The sequence below is a fragment of the Branchiostoma lanceolatum genome, chromosome 5, assembly GCF_035083965.1.
Source record: "Branchiostoma lanceolatum isolate klBraLanc5 chromosome 5, klBraLanc5.hap2, whole genome shotgun sequence".
Classification (NCBI taxonomy): domain Eukaryota; kingdom Metazoa; phylum Chordata; class Leptocardii; order Amphioxiformes; family Branchiostomatidae; genus Branchiostoma; species Branchiostoma lanceolatum.
The window spans coordinates 5,923,395-5,937,455 of record NC_089726.1 but is presented as its reverse complement, the minus strand read 5'-3'; the positions used below and the strand labels follow the sequence as shown (position 1 = coordinate 5,937,455).

At 42.6% G+C, this 14,061-nt stretch overlaps 2 protein-coding genes and 1 long non-coding RNA gene across 3 annotated transcripts; 2 read left to right on the top strand and 1 right to left on the bottom strand.

Annotated features, from left to right (window-relative positions):
- The first annotated feature begins 1,423 nt into the window (after positions 1-1,423).
- LOC136434247 (uncharacterized) lies at positions 1,424-8,489 on the top strand. The gene is made up of 4 exons (XR_010755714.1): positions 1,424-1,511; positions 7,408-7,468; positions 7,795-7,968; positions 8,294-8,489. It is a non-coding gene; the product is annotated as an uncharacterized lncRNA (long non-coding RNA).
- Positions 2,404-6,238, bottom strand: LOC136434620 (uncharacterized). Its single transcript, XM_066427524.1, has 5 exons — positions 5,731-6,238; positions 4,768-5,009; positions 4,132-4,509; positions 3,570-3,892; positions 2,404-3,308 (listed from the first exon to the last, which is right to left on the bottom strand). The coding sequence occupies exons 1-5, from the start codon at positions 5,931-5,933 to the stop codon at positions 3,153-3,155; spliced, it is 1,302 nt and encodes a 433-aa protein (XP_066283621.1). The 5' UTR covers positions 5,934-6,238; the 3' UTR covers positions 2,404-3,152.
- A 367-nt stretch (positions 8,490-8,856) lies between the features above and the next one.
- LOC136434619 (uncharacterized) lies at positions 8,857-13,246 on the top strand. The gene is made up of 8 exons (XM_066427523.1): positions 8,857-8,970; positions 9,442-9,639; positions 10,120-10,287; positions 10,560-10,649; positions 11,220-11,345; positions 11,903-12,052; positions 12,414-12,704; positions 12,830-13,246. Exons 3-8 carry the CDS (start codon positions 10,146-10,148, stop codon positions 12,973-12,975), a joined length of 945 nt encoding a protein of 314 aa, XP_066283620.1. The 5' UTR covers positions 8,857-8,970; positions 9,442-9,639; positions 10,120-10,145; the 3' UTR covers positions 12,976-13,246.
- The last annotated feature ends 815 nt before the right edge of the window (positions 13,247-14,061 follow it).

Here is a 14,061-nt window from a genome sequence, read left to right as displayed (position 1 = left end):
TTTTTGTCAGGACATTTTCCTTCAATTACCAAAATGCACGCAGATTTCTTAATAGAACACCATTATACATTATTAACATGGTCCTTCAGTCTATAATAGAAAGGTGTTGAAAAATGACGTAAAGGGGTATCGTGCATTGTCAATCAAAATAAACCTATACCATCGTCTGAATACTTGTACGGTTTCTTCTGTTGTTAGTGTTTTACCTTTTTTCATCTGCTTTATTAAATCAACCGAGATCCAAAGACAATTGTACGTAGCGGTATGCACTGTCACCCGATTTCTTCAAAACGCCATTTTACCTCAAAAGGCACGGATAGAGCCAAATGTTTACCACATGGGAAAAATTGAGCTCTTCCACAAAGAACAATGTGCGGTCAAACGTTTCCTCCGACTGATTAACGCAGTTCGAACACGATTTATACTGAGGTCTGCTGTGCTAGGGTGCCTATTGTCGTCCACTTGAGTCCTAGTGCAGTCCACTCAAGACAAAGACATTTCCCCCATAAGTGGCCAAAGCTCAGGTTATACAACTTAATGTATGTACTTAATGCAGCTTTTGTCTTGCTGAGTCGTTCCCAGTAAAATAGGACCTATTGTGTCTGTTACATGATGATCATATTATCTCCATTCCATTCATGAAATTGTTCCAATAATTATCATATGAAATTGGTGTAGCCTCGCTCCATAGTCTTTTGAATTGTTCTGAAATGTGCTGCTTGTCAAATAGAAGGAGAGGAAGTTTCATAAATGCCAACAAGCCCTCAGAACTGTCAAGCGTGTTGAGTTTAACGCTACTAGGAAGCAAATGGTTTCCTGAATATTGTAGATACATGTCGCACAGTTATTCGGTTTGGATGCGTCTGTCAATAACTGGGAGAAAACTTTCAACGATGTATTCGATGGCACAACCATCAACTTGTCTGTGAGTAGGATATTAAGAAAACAAAATCACAAACCTTATGTGTGGTAAACAGTGTAACGTTCCTTCTTTGACAAGTTGATTGATATCTTTGTGCTTGTTCAATGCATATCTGTTTACATCGCTGAATGTATTTGTTGGATCACTTCGCGAATTCGGCCAAAGCTATATAAGAAGACACAAAAAAAGAGAAGTCCTATGCCTAAGGAAGATCACAAACCACCCACCACCCCACGAACTACGTAACATGATAAAGACTGATTCGTAATTTTGATGCTATCGTCCTTGCAAAGTCTTCCAGGCCTTACGAATGTACCATTTTAACGTCTGTTACATTACTTGTATTGACATGCAATTAACAGTTGTTGCATCACCCCGATGAATTTTAATTGGCAGGAGAGTAGTACTTAAAAGTCTCCCCCCAGGGCTCCTTGTATTTTGTTTCTCATCAACTGAATAAGACAATTAAAAGGGTGTCGAATTGATGGTCAGACAAACAGGTTAGACCGTCATTCCTTGCAGACAACCCTAGGAGGAGGATCAGCACTGAAAGAGTTCTAACATTCCGTCCATTTTTTGTGCCACACAGGTAGGAATATGTATGTATTTACTGTAAAAATTACAAGAGCTTTGTAATCATAGAACTGAATGAGCTTGAGCTTTCAGATGTTACATATGTGGCAGAGACTGTCATTCTCCAAAGGGACGTGTTCAGCTGATGCTGTAGGGTTGATATGAATTAGTAATTTACCATGGTCAATATAGTAGCCAATGGAGGCCATATATACTTATCAAATTCTAGATCTTGATTTGAGGCTGTCCTTTGTCGCCGTGAACAGAGTTTGAAAAGTATAGAGAATTAGTACGCGCAGAAGGTTATGTTGTGAATTTACCATGGTTGAGTGGCTGTGGTCGCATGTGTGTTTGACGTAAACAGCATAACTCAAGAAGCCATGGCATGGATGGATGTTTGGTAGGTGGGCCGGTATCGGGAAAATAAAGGTCAAGTTTGATGGACCTCCTGACGGCTTCCTACGGTACTGCAGTGGGCTGTGTATGTTTGTATATTATCAGAATATCTCGAGAAGCGTTGGATGGACTTTGATGATATTTAGGAGGTGAGTTGGGGTCGAGTAAACGAACTCAAGGTCAAATTCGATAGTGAGCCTCCTAGTGACTTTCTACGGTTTTGTACCAGAAATTCAAAGTTTTAGGTCTGATTTTCTGGAAGTGCTAGGGTCGTACTCGTGTGTAAGTGGTGGGTAGCTCTTGGGGCAAGGAGTAAGGCTTTTAAGTTTGGACCCCCTAGCGGCTTGTTTGGAACTGCAGCCACCAATCATGTGTCAGATTTTGAAAGGAATAACTCCCGGATCGTCATGATTTACATCTTTTTTTAGGAAACGCTACAAAAGCCTTTTCTGCTAAGACAAGCCTTTCATATTTGTTTAATCATCAGTCTTCACACAGAAAAAAACATTACATCAAGTCATACAAACATCGTAATTGTGTAAATGACATGCTTTTGACACGATAGAACTCATAAAATTCTTTTGACAGATTAAGTATCATCTCATGTTTAAGTTTGAATTAATCAAATGTTGACAGCTATCACATCAAGCAGGTTCCTTATCAATAGTTATATTTATCCACTATCGTTTTCACAAGCACCGTGTACTTTAAAATGTATATGTATACAATCATAAACAGTTACATTAGCATGCACTAGGAGATATTATCAGTGCCTGATAATTATCAGTGCCAGTGTTTTACATACAGGACAAAACTTGTCCCAAGTTTGTTTACACTGTGGTCTGAATCGTTGTTCTTACAGTGTAACATGTGCACACGTTTCATCATAAGGTTTCAATACAGGTCAGTTATCGGTATAACTTACTATAAGAATGGTATCAAATTTAATAGCTTTACTTCTGTCTTAAATTGCACTATCGATTTTCTAAAAGAAATCTTTGAACTATCTTACTTTTTGGGCAGTTTAAGAACTGACGTCTCTTTTAAAGGTGCCAGGAAATTCATAATGAGAACTTGTAGCTTAGGGGTACAAGGTTCTCTGATATGAAAGTACTTGGTAAAGAGGAGATTTCAAAAGAACATAAGGTATGAATGAGAGAAAGACTGGGGGGTTAGGAAGGAAGGCAGAACAGGGCAAGGGAAATGTAACTGCATAGCGCATGGCCTGGGCGGCTTTTAGGCTTACAAAGGTGTTAGCCTTTCACTGTAGTTTCATAGCCTTGGACAATGTGCTGGTTAGCTCACTTGGGTCGCTGTTGCTTCTCTTCTTGAATGCTTTCACCAACCCGGTGATCATGTTGAACAGGCCCTGGATGGGTGACGCACTCGCTTTGGCTGGGACGGTAAGCACTTTGTCCTGAGGAGTGAATTGTAGTTCAGCATTGTTTTACTCATAATTCAAAGAGACTGTAGATTGTATTATATACTTAGACACGTATACGTAGCAATGATGATATGGAGTTTAAAACTTAAATCTCCTTTCATAAAGTTATTTTGTTATATTTGTATGAGTGCATATGCTTTTGGAACTGCACAGGAGAGCCAGCATTGAGGGGGGGGGGGTGATTGAAGAAGAAAAATTCGATCAGATCGTGAATAAAATCCTAGATTTACTTACAGATTCCTTCAACAGAGACAGGTCTCGAAGATTCCCCTGTACGCGCTCAGCCTCCTTTTTGAACTGGACCACGTTAGCCTGGAGGAGTGCAGCATCTTCCAACACCACCTGGACTCCATCAAGCACTTCCTGTACGGGACGGCGGTGGCTGGGGTTGAGACCATCAGCGGTTCTCTCCATCTTCGAGTTGCTGATGTAGTGCGCGATCTTCTCTGCCTGGGTCTCTATCTTCTCCCAGTCCGTCTTCTGCTTGCTTGCGTCGAAGTGCATTGCATCCAGTTGTGCCTGTAGCTCCTCCAGGGCTTTACCAACAGACTCCATTTCTGAAATTCATATGTTTCTGACTCATCATCATCACATGTTTAGACATAAGATACCCAGTGAGACTAGCTTACTTACATCTTTCCCCTCATCTTTTTCCTATCAATGCAAAGGAATCATGATTGAGGTATTATTCCTCTTCCTTTGCACTACACTTTTCTTAATCCTTTAGCACTGCCCCTTTCTTTCTCCCTTCTAAGACAGCCCTCGGCATTTGTTACATATGAATTTATTCACTAACCTTTCTTCTTCTTGTGTATACTCCATGCTGTTAGACCAGTGACCCCGCTTGCAATACCACTAGCAATAGCTATTCCTATTGCCACCTCAAGCGGAAAGGCCACTGGTGCAAATACAACACAGCAAGCTGTCGCAGCGAAGCCGACACATGTAAGAAGAAGTGCAGCAGAAGCGCCCAGCACCACTAGGGATGCCACACACATTTCAGTCTCATGGTCACGGTTTTCTCCCAGGAGACTGATGATGCTTTCCTGAGTCCCCTTGATCTCTTGCAGAAATGTCTTGAACTTCTGCGTGATCTCCCGGCAGGACTTAAAGCAACTTCCCCCCTCCCTTTTCACCTCCTCAATACGAGCCTTTATCGTACTGAGATCAACGCCTGTAAAAGAAAGCTTGTTGGTAAAATTGTTAAAACTATTTAGTTGCCTTCGGGACTAGGGATTATTCTAACAAAGAATGTACGCAGTGTTTGTAATGTCCAACAGGTGATTCTCTATATCTAGAAACGATCGGTCTTACTAACTAAAGGTAATCTCATAAAAGGTAGAAGTGTTAGTATGCCGACTCTCTGCTTGTCGCACTCAGTTGGCTTGTAAGTTATATAATTAGGGAGTCTCTTTCTTAACGAACGACTTACGGTACTCCTGGATACGGTCATGAAGCGCCACCTTTGCAGCTCGGGTGGGCAGATCAAGCTGCTCAACATCGAAGTTTGCCGTCATCAGCTGGTAGGCAAAATGCAGGTCTTCCTTCTCGAACTTAGGCACGTACTTCTCCAGCCTGAGATCTGCTAGGACCTCACTGACAGTACCGTTTTTCACAAGGGTAAGGGTGTTCTCAATGCCTTCCAGATTCCTCTGTAGCATCTCAATGAAGTTCCTGTATTGAACACACAAACGGATTCAACCCCACACCTATTCACATTGATAGAGAAATACCACTTTTTAGTATGTGTACAATCACCATCTATGTGAGCAATTGTTGGATTCATATTTGTATTTGGCTTCTTCCAGACATATTCTAGACTCCCAGTTGTTTGGTGAAAGGATCTGTCTATAAAGTGTGTTATTTTTTTGCTTATGTATTGTGGCCACTTCCTCCGTAACCGACATGCCCCCCCCCGTTTATTCTTGAAAGAATCAAAGGGGTTGGATGTAGGTACGTTATTCAAATGCAACCAGAAGGAGAAGGACTTTGAACCCAGACTAGAAGTAAAGAATGCAACTAGGGACTACAGGGTCTACAGGTAATATTTGTAAACCGGGGTCATCAGAACACGTTCCGCCATCAGCAAACAATTAATACGCAATCAGTAGGAAAACGACAATGTAAACAAAACACTCTGGCATGAAGGCAATCTAACCACCAGGACGTTAGGAACATATCACAACGCAGACGAAACTACCGGCGAAGACCAGTGAGGTGGTTTTGCGGCAAAACTCTATCCAACCCGTCTTATCATTACCAGGACTGCCAATTCAAGAGAGCTGATTATGAACAAATTTGTTAGGAGCGACGGGGTTATAGGGAATCTAAAACAACACAAAACAACACAGCCATTGCCACAACAACAACAAACATCATATTATACTACACTTACCTGAAGAGCATACACTCGCGCAGAGCTCCGGAGAGAAGGTCCAAATATTTATCCAGCAGGACTGTCACCTTCCCCCGAACTTGGGCGCCTTGTTCCCGCATGGTGGAGACTATGAGTCGCACATTCTCGTCAATATGCCTCAGCAGTTCGACCATTTGGTCGGCTGGGAACACAGTCGCCAGTTTGGACACGATTGGGGGCATTTTGAAGGCAGACAGCACAAGGGTTGGATTTTATCACTGAGGTTATGTTTTGTGTGTTTGCCACTGACGGTGACAAGGTGATTGTGTTGGATGGCTGTGCTGATGTTGGAGGTTGGAAATGGAAGACAAACCGACACCTGTACCTATCTGTACAGTCTTAACTCCCTTCAAATTTGAGAAATATTTCCTCGAGAAGTTTAGTCGTCATTTGAGCTTCAAACACATCCCGTTTGTCGCCTCTCTTATAGGTCATATTTGATGTTCGGACTTCTTATTCACTTAAGCACCCCTCGCGACTGAAATGATTAGGCCAGCCGCCATGTGCGTCAGTACGCAAATACCAAAGTCCTTTCATGACTGGTCTCTGAAAATAAGGGTTTATTTTACACCGCATTCAAACCACAGCAATGAACAAAAATCTACGTATTTTTTCTGAATGATAAACAAAACACATCACGTATCTATCACCTCATTTATCAACGGATGTGATCGTCAAAATGATAGTAAATTCTCAATCCTTAGTATGAATACAATGTAAATGTCATAAGATATATATGGCCTCCGTCGGTCAGTATTGACCATGGTAAAATCCATAAGAACTAGACCATCTTATGGCGGACCGTGACGCCTGGAGGGAGAGAGCAGCCTTAGTTCGGGCAAGCCGCCCGATTTGATGATGATGAAATGTCATTTTAAATTTCCTTCCTTTATTACGAGGCTAGTCTGTGTGTGTGTGTCGGTGGATAGCATAACTCGAGAAGCCGTGGATTGATCCTGATGATATTTGATAGGTGGGTAGAAGTCGGGAAAACGAAGGTCAAGTTGGATAATGGGTCTCCTAGCGGTTACTAAAGTACTGCAGCGGAACTTCCGGTTTGATATCTCGTGTTCTGGATATGCTGTGGTGGTGATTTTTGATGCAAAATAATGTCAAAATGTAAGGATCTTCATCTTTATCTAACATGCTTGTGTTACTAGTATGAGTATGCCACCATTTACCACTAAGGTAGTGTGCAATTTTCTTATGATTATGCAAATTATGTCAAGATTCGTATCATCTCTATCCATTTATGTTGCTCTAAAAGCAAGCTACATACATGTATGTAATGAGTATGAATTTAAATTAGCACAGTTGAATATAATTTTTCTCAGTAATCATGCAAATCAAGTTCTGATTTGCATAATAAACACACCATTACATTATTCTTCATCAAAGGTACCTAGAGGTCAAAGATCACGAAAATTCAATTTGCTTTTCTAGTATTATGTAGCAAAACTTATGACGATGCAACAACCCTTTCTTGAGTTGAAATATTTCTTTCAAAGATTTAAACAAAAACGCCCCTGTAGTTCGCGTTTGTACGTGACGGTTACAGCCGCCATGTTGCTAGCTTGAACCTAGAGAAAATGACGCAAGACGTGTTGGTGTGTATTATGTGAAACTTAACCTGGCAGGTACTGGATTTATCTCTAGGTTCTCATCATGGACACTGAAAGAGAGCGCGGTGGTAGAGATGGCAGAAGATCTGAGCCCCGTGAGTTGGTTTGATTCTCCTAACCGTTCCTAACATCAGTGCAGTCTTGTATGTCCGTCTGTTTGTTTGTTTGCGATTTACTCTGTCTGTGTGAGTCTGTCCATCTGTCTGTCTGTGTCTCTCTAGATCGTCTCTGTGTTTGTTTGTGTGTGTTTGTTATCTTCGCAATACCTTTATATCATGGACTCTAAAATTGCAATCTAGTGTATTGACATGTAATATTTTGTAAAATCTGATTTTCTAAAGAAAACATTTCTATCGAATGAGACGCAAACTGAAGATTCAATTTGAAAAAAAGAAGAAGTTCTCTGACACCTTCTTGCCAGGAAGCCTGTCTATGAACAACTTGAGGCGCTCCATGCAGAATGTCTTGAAGATTGGGAAGAGGAAGAAATCAAGACTTGACTCTCAGATACAGAACGGGGAGCAAGGAGGCAACACGGAACGTACGGAGTACCATAGTCCAGGACATTCTCTTGATATGAGCAGTCAAGGACGAAGTGGGTGTATGATGTTTTTTTGGTCTTTTGTGCACAATGTGCCAGTTCAAAGTGTTTTAACTTTAAGGAGCAAATATTTTCTTACCACCGTCCCTATCTCGTGTGCTGAAATGCAGCTCATCATGCTCACTGGCCAAAGTAATCGTCCTATAATAGATACTGTAAACACGTAATCAGGTGCACGGCATTGTGACATGTGTTACATTTACCTTTAGTATCTAGTTTCATGGCCTGAACTGAAATACTAAAACTCATCAGAAAAAAGGAAACTTTTTTGTAGTCTTTTTCAACGATGCACCCATGACGATGTCTCATTGGCTTGAAGAAACGGACTGGATGAGACACTGTGGGAGAGAGGAGCAGGGCTTCTGTAGCGACAGTCCGACCGAAGTTAGCACAGACCAGCAGCAGAGAGACCACTACAGTCACGCGGGCATCCGCAGCAGAATCAGTTGAGTGGTTTAACGATTTTAATGTTCTTTTTGTTAGCCTCTGCCCGGGTGGGAGTGTTAGTGCGAATATGCTGGGCCATTGATGTTCGCAAAATGTTCTGGGCGCAAGTCCATCGTTGTGCTCTTCATTCTGTTCCCATCTGGCGCTAAAGGAAGATGTAGAGGGAGTCCCCGCCTTTTTAGGCTGTAGGGACGGTGGGTTGTTATCCAAAATGTCAATGGCACGGTTTTGGAAGGCGGAGCCCAACTCTCTCCTTCCACCGCCTTGTACCTCACCAACCGAAGTCAGGTACCAATTTCCACAGCTGGGTGGAGTGAAGTCGTGTAAAGTGTTTCTCCCAAGGACACAACATCGGTGGCATGTCTGTGGATTTCAACCCAGGACATCTGGTTTCTGGGCCAAACATCCTAACCGTTACGGCAACAAGACGCCGTACAGGTCATTGAATCACTATATATGATTTGTCTCCAAACACAGGATCTGCCGGCCCGGTGACGTCAGGACCTCTCCGATTTGGACCGTCAAGGTCAGATGAGGACAGCGGCAGAGGTAAGGACCCTGTCGCACGATCGTCGTATGATTGTAAACTGGGGACGTTTTGGGGGTAGCTGTGTACTAAAAAGCTGTCTTAGATCCTTGTCGGATGAGCGGCTGGTTCTGTCACAGCCTGCTTGGAAATTCTACATCAAAATCGCTACGACAACCGGTACCTACGACGAGGGCTAGGGTCACCGTAAGCTCAGAGTACTAAGTATTGAGTAGCATGGCGACCGTGCAAGTGTGTTCTCCTTTCTTGCAGAAGATGACGCAGGAAATTGGAAGAAAGAGCATTTATCTCTTTCGATATTCATGTTTAAGTGAACACTTAATGCAAAACAAAAATGTGCTTGCTGGTTAAAGCGATTGCAAAATGATATTTAACCAATGAATAGTCAATCATTTTCAGTTATGAACAACCTCGGGATGGAATTATTTCTTTTACTGGAATAAGCAAAGTTTCAACACCCCTCACACCCGCAGGTCGGTCTCTATCGGCAGGGACTGATCCAAATCTGACTTTTCGACGCCAGTGGACCACCGAGTGGGTAGGACAGCTGGGCGACCGAAACGAAGGCAACGAGTTTTCTTCCTTTGCAAGTCTGCCGCCGATACGAACACAAGGAGACCTCCGTCCAGTCAGCCGTCAAAGGAGTTATGTGGGCGCCGGCCAGAGAAGTAGTTAGTGCCTCAGCTATTGTCTTAAAGTTTGGGAGATAAGATTTATGAAAGTAGCTCATATCGGTGTGTTTACCGTCATCTGACAGATTTTAATACATAAAATACATACTCATCCTACCGGAAGGAGTCAAAACGGACCCCATTCTTTTTTGCATATAAATATTTGTCTTGTGTTTAGTGCATGCTACCTAAAGCGTCTAACCGTTTCCAATCTCTATCCAGTTGCTTGTCATGAGTAAATGTAATCTTGCGTATGATGTTACCTGGATGTCTAACATTCATCAATGTCTTAAAATAACGTTCGCTGGGTACTTTTTAAGGTTTATATGGGCCTACGTCGATGAATGTTAGACATATCACAGCACTATGGCTAAGACTAATTCATTGCCATTGTAGATAAAGACTGTACTGCATGTATGAGCCTGTTATGGTACTGATGGTATTCTTTCTGACTCACCCTCGTACGAACACTTTGTCCAGGCTCAAGTGGCTCCTCCGGTTCGCCCATGACCATGGCCTCCTGGTTGCAGCACCACGCCTGGAGCAGTGACAGCCGTACAGAAGGGTTCTGGAGATATCCACTGCATCATCGTGACCGCTACGCTGATGGAACCACACACTGGCAACCGAGAGGCTGCCGCAAAAGCGGTTGAGTACAACATAAGTTTTTTTGTGTGTTGCAAATTATACATTCTTCGCATAACCTCCTTGATGTAACAATGCTTTTTGCTGATCCACTGACAAATAGGGCGCTGCATGTTCAAAAAGTTTAGAAGTGTATACGAAGTGACGAGATCAAATCACGGACAGGTTTATCACTGTGGTTACGTCACAACAACTTCTTCTACCAATCAGAGTAAGGATTACTGTTATTGGCTCACGTCAGTGTTGCCTCTTCGTACCTATTGGTTCCCGTACAGGATCAGCCGACCCCCTGTCGTCGCTACACGAAGAATCTCGCTCTCAACAGACGAGGTTAAACGATGAGAGTGACAGAGGCCAGGGATATCGTAAGTACAAACTTTTACAAAGTGGTTCGAAAGAAATGAATCCAATTCGAACCTAAGGTCTTCTGTTTGCAAGACTAAAGCGTTGTATATGTCAAATGGATATTTGAAGAAAAAAAGAAAGAAGAATAGAAAAGATGCCACACCAGGTGGATATGTTACCAACTGTGCTATCACTCTTCAACACTTAGATCTCATAATAAAGGTAACTCTTTTTTTGCCGAACTTTCTGAATGAATAACGAAGAAAATGGCGAAGAATACATGGTCACGTGAGTGAAAACATCATATTGAAGACAGGGCGATGGCCAGTGTGATCATAAGCTATTCTCCAAGCAGAGGTTTCGATCGGGGGGGGGGATAGTAGTGGCCGGGATTGAGAAAAAAAGTCCTGGCCGCTACTATTTCCCCCACTACTATTACCAAATCTGAAGGTCTACACCCTGCACTGTCTCATCGATCAATCTAAGATTTCACATACATTTTCCCGGAAAAGGGTTTCTACAATTCTTCAATGGTCTAGAACACTAAATGTGGAGCCTAGGCGCATGCCGGTATTACTGACACCTTACAGGCCACCCCTGCTCCAGGAGGCAACAGTCGAGGAGCGAGCGGCCGGATCCGGGTGTGCGGGATAGAACGAGGACTTGGGTCAGCAATAATCGGACACGGGGTCGACGACGTTACAACACGAAACGTTGTGAGTACATGTGCGCCTTTGTAATGGTTTATAGGCATGTGTGACCGTATTGGGTACTGGTGTTGCAAGTGTCTCCCGTGGAGCATTCTATCTTATTCAAGTAACAAAGCCTTGATATCTAAACAGTATAAAAGTTTAGACTGTTCGCTTACCCACCGGAAACAGTGAATTTAAACTGTTCGCTAACTCACCGGAATTTCCGACTGAATCGATCAATCCTCTTCACCTGTCTGACTCAATCGCTTTGGACACGTGCCTTTACGTCATCAGGGCGCACCAACCTTCTCTCAGACTGAATGGGGGGCGATATCCATTTCCAAAAACCTTTGAGCAATGGCTGACGTCACACGTGCATGAAGTCACGTGTCCAGATCGATTGGGTCGGATAGCTGAAGAGGACTTCGAGTTTCAGTCGAAATTCTCCCGTACGTCGCAAGGCAGTGTGACCGCAAGGGAAAATTGGCGAAAGTTCGCAAAGTTGGGGAAATTTCCTAGCGCAAATATGGCATAGTCTAGTGAGATACCTACTAAACGCACATGTACGTGTCTTCGCACAGATGCCAGACGTCAACTCACAAAACAAGCTACTGTGAAAAAAGACACGAAAGAAAATGATAGCGGGAACACAGGAACGGAACAGGAAGAAGAATGTAAGAGCCCTGGGAATAAAAGTTTCATGGAGTGGATCATCAATGTACTCAGTACCGGTGAGTATTAATTAAGTCTTTCACGATTCCGAGTACGCACTCGCAAGGTCAAAGGTAAAGTTACCTGGCTTGTAAACAGTTTTCGTCTCGATCATTGACTTCATTTGCATAACGCTGCCCGATGATCTCATGGTCCTGGCCTGTGACATGTTACCCACAATACATGTACATGTTGCTGCGCATGCGCAATCTGAATCGTGAACGATATTATGGTTCCCAACAGGTTAGTCCAGGAGGTCGATACAGCACATGTATGCTGAATATGAACTTCCATAGATGCATTTTAAAGATTAAAAGGCAATGTTATAAACGAAGATATCTAGTGTTTAGGTGTTTTATTAAATTGTTTTTTATTTTTTAGCTTTCCGTGGCAATAGAGGAGAGACTCCGCCTGAGGCAATGTCTGGGGCTCTGTTAGCAGGGGACGAAGAGAAATATACCAAGGCACTAATAATCTCAGATGGTGGACAGGACGAGAAAGACAGCACACAAGAAAAGATGGCTGAGACCCCAGGTGATTGTACGCTGTCTGCGGCACTGTTCGGGGCTCTTTTAAAAGAGGATGAAGAGGACGATTACAAGACTCATGTCAACTCACACGGTCGGCAAGACGACGAGAGAAACACACAGGAAAAGAAAACAGAGCCTACAGGTACGGGTAGTAATGAAGGTTGAATACTCTAATTCTCATCTTGAAGCTGCATCTCAAATCATTATGACATTAGGCAAATCTTTGCTCATGCAATGTGAATGAGTTGTGCATTGTTTTCCATACAGGTCTCCTGGGCAGCATAAGATGCTCTCTGTCCGCGGCACTTTTTGGGACTCTCTTAGCAAAGGATGCAGAAGATAATCCCAATACAATTGTAAACTCAAACGGTCGACAGGATGACAAGAGTAATAACAATCGGTCCGAGAACTAGGTACAGGTAGTCCTTACTTCGTTCGTTCGTTCGTTTAGACCCTTGTATTGCCTAGTGGCATATAGGTCAACAACTTTCATTGCTGTTTCAGTAGCAAGGCATTTTTACAGGGAGGGGTTGCTAGCCCTTCCCCTTTTAACATCCTCGCGAGGAACCTTCTCGAAAAGCTTGGATAGACGTCACTGTAAAAATTAAAAGTGTTAACTGTTACAATGAGAATGGATTACCACCTGCCATTACTTTTCAACGGGAACGGCAACTTTATCTGTGCATATCTTCTTCTTTTCAAGCATGTCATCTTTAAATTAATCGTTTTGTACATGTCTTGATTTGTCTTTATTGACAGGGGGAATCAATCTACACGGCGGGTCTTGACGCTCCATGGTTTTGCAGCGCCACCTTGCAGTTTGGATTAGCACTGCACCTACTTAGTACATTGGCTTCAGACATAATGTTGAAATTCATTGGTTTGTCTCAACGAGGGGACACAGTTATCACAGATGAGGGGAGACAAAAGTGCAGACCCCATATACTTGTTGATCAATACATCTGTAACACATCGGAATGTGATGCTTTTCAAACGAATTTTCGTGAACATTCATCTATTCCAAGACAGAGATATTCAATATTCAATATGATATTATCATGCCCTGTTCATGTATCTACCTATGCAGGCAAATTTATATACAACTCTGTGCAAAAACGACCAGTATTATCCATTCCTGACGCAGCATACTGTTATCAACATGCTGTTCTAAAGCATTAGCATGCACATCATTCGATACATTGTTTCTGTTGTTATTCATAGATTGCATTAGTTCTTGAAAATTCTTAGCTATTAGCAATAGTTCAACTGTCATGTACGTAAGTTGCCATACATGGTACTAGTTAGAATCCGTACAATAAAGTTATAATTTTATTAGTCTATTCCATTAGTTGTGTTGTAACAGAAATATTCTACAATGTCCCAAGCAGAAGATGTTCAGCCGATTAGGCCACAGCATCTTAATTTTATGGATGACTTCCGCGCGCGCATTGATTTTCGCCTGTTCTCAAACAAAATCGGAACTTGCCGACGTGTATTGC

Coding starts and splice junctions, on each gene's coding strand:
- LOC136434620 (XM_066427524.1), bottom strand. CDS start 5,933: ATGCCCCCAATCGTGTCCAAACTGGCGACTGTGTTCCCAGCCGACCAA. Junction 3,893..4,131: donor TATACACAAGAAGAAGAAAG/GTTAGTGAATAA, acceptor TATGAATTTCAG/AAATGGAGTCTGTTGGTAAA. Junction 3,309..3,569: donor TGTCTCTGTTGAAGGAATCT/GTAAGTAAATCT, acceptor TTCACTCCTCAG/GACAAAGTGCTTACCGTCCC.
- LOC136434619 (XM_066427523.1), top strand. CDS start 10,146: ATGACCATGGCCTCCTGGTTGCAGCACCACGCCTGGAGCAGTGACAGC. Junction 10,650..11,219: donor TGACAGAGGCCAGGGATATC/GTAAGTACAAAC, acceptor GACACCTTACAG/GCCACCCCTGCTCCAGGAGG. Junction 12,053..12,413: donor CATCAATGTACTCAGTACCG/GTGAGTATTAAT, acceptor TTTATTTTTTAG/CTTTCCGTGGCAATAGAGGA.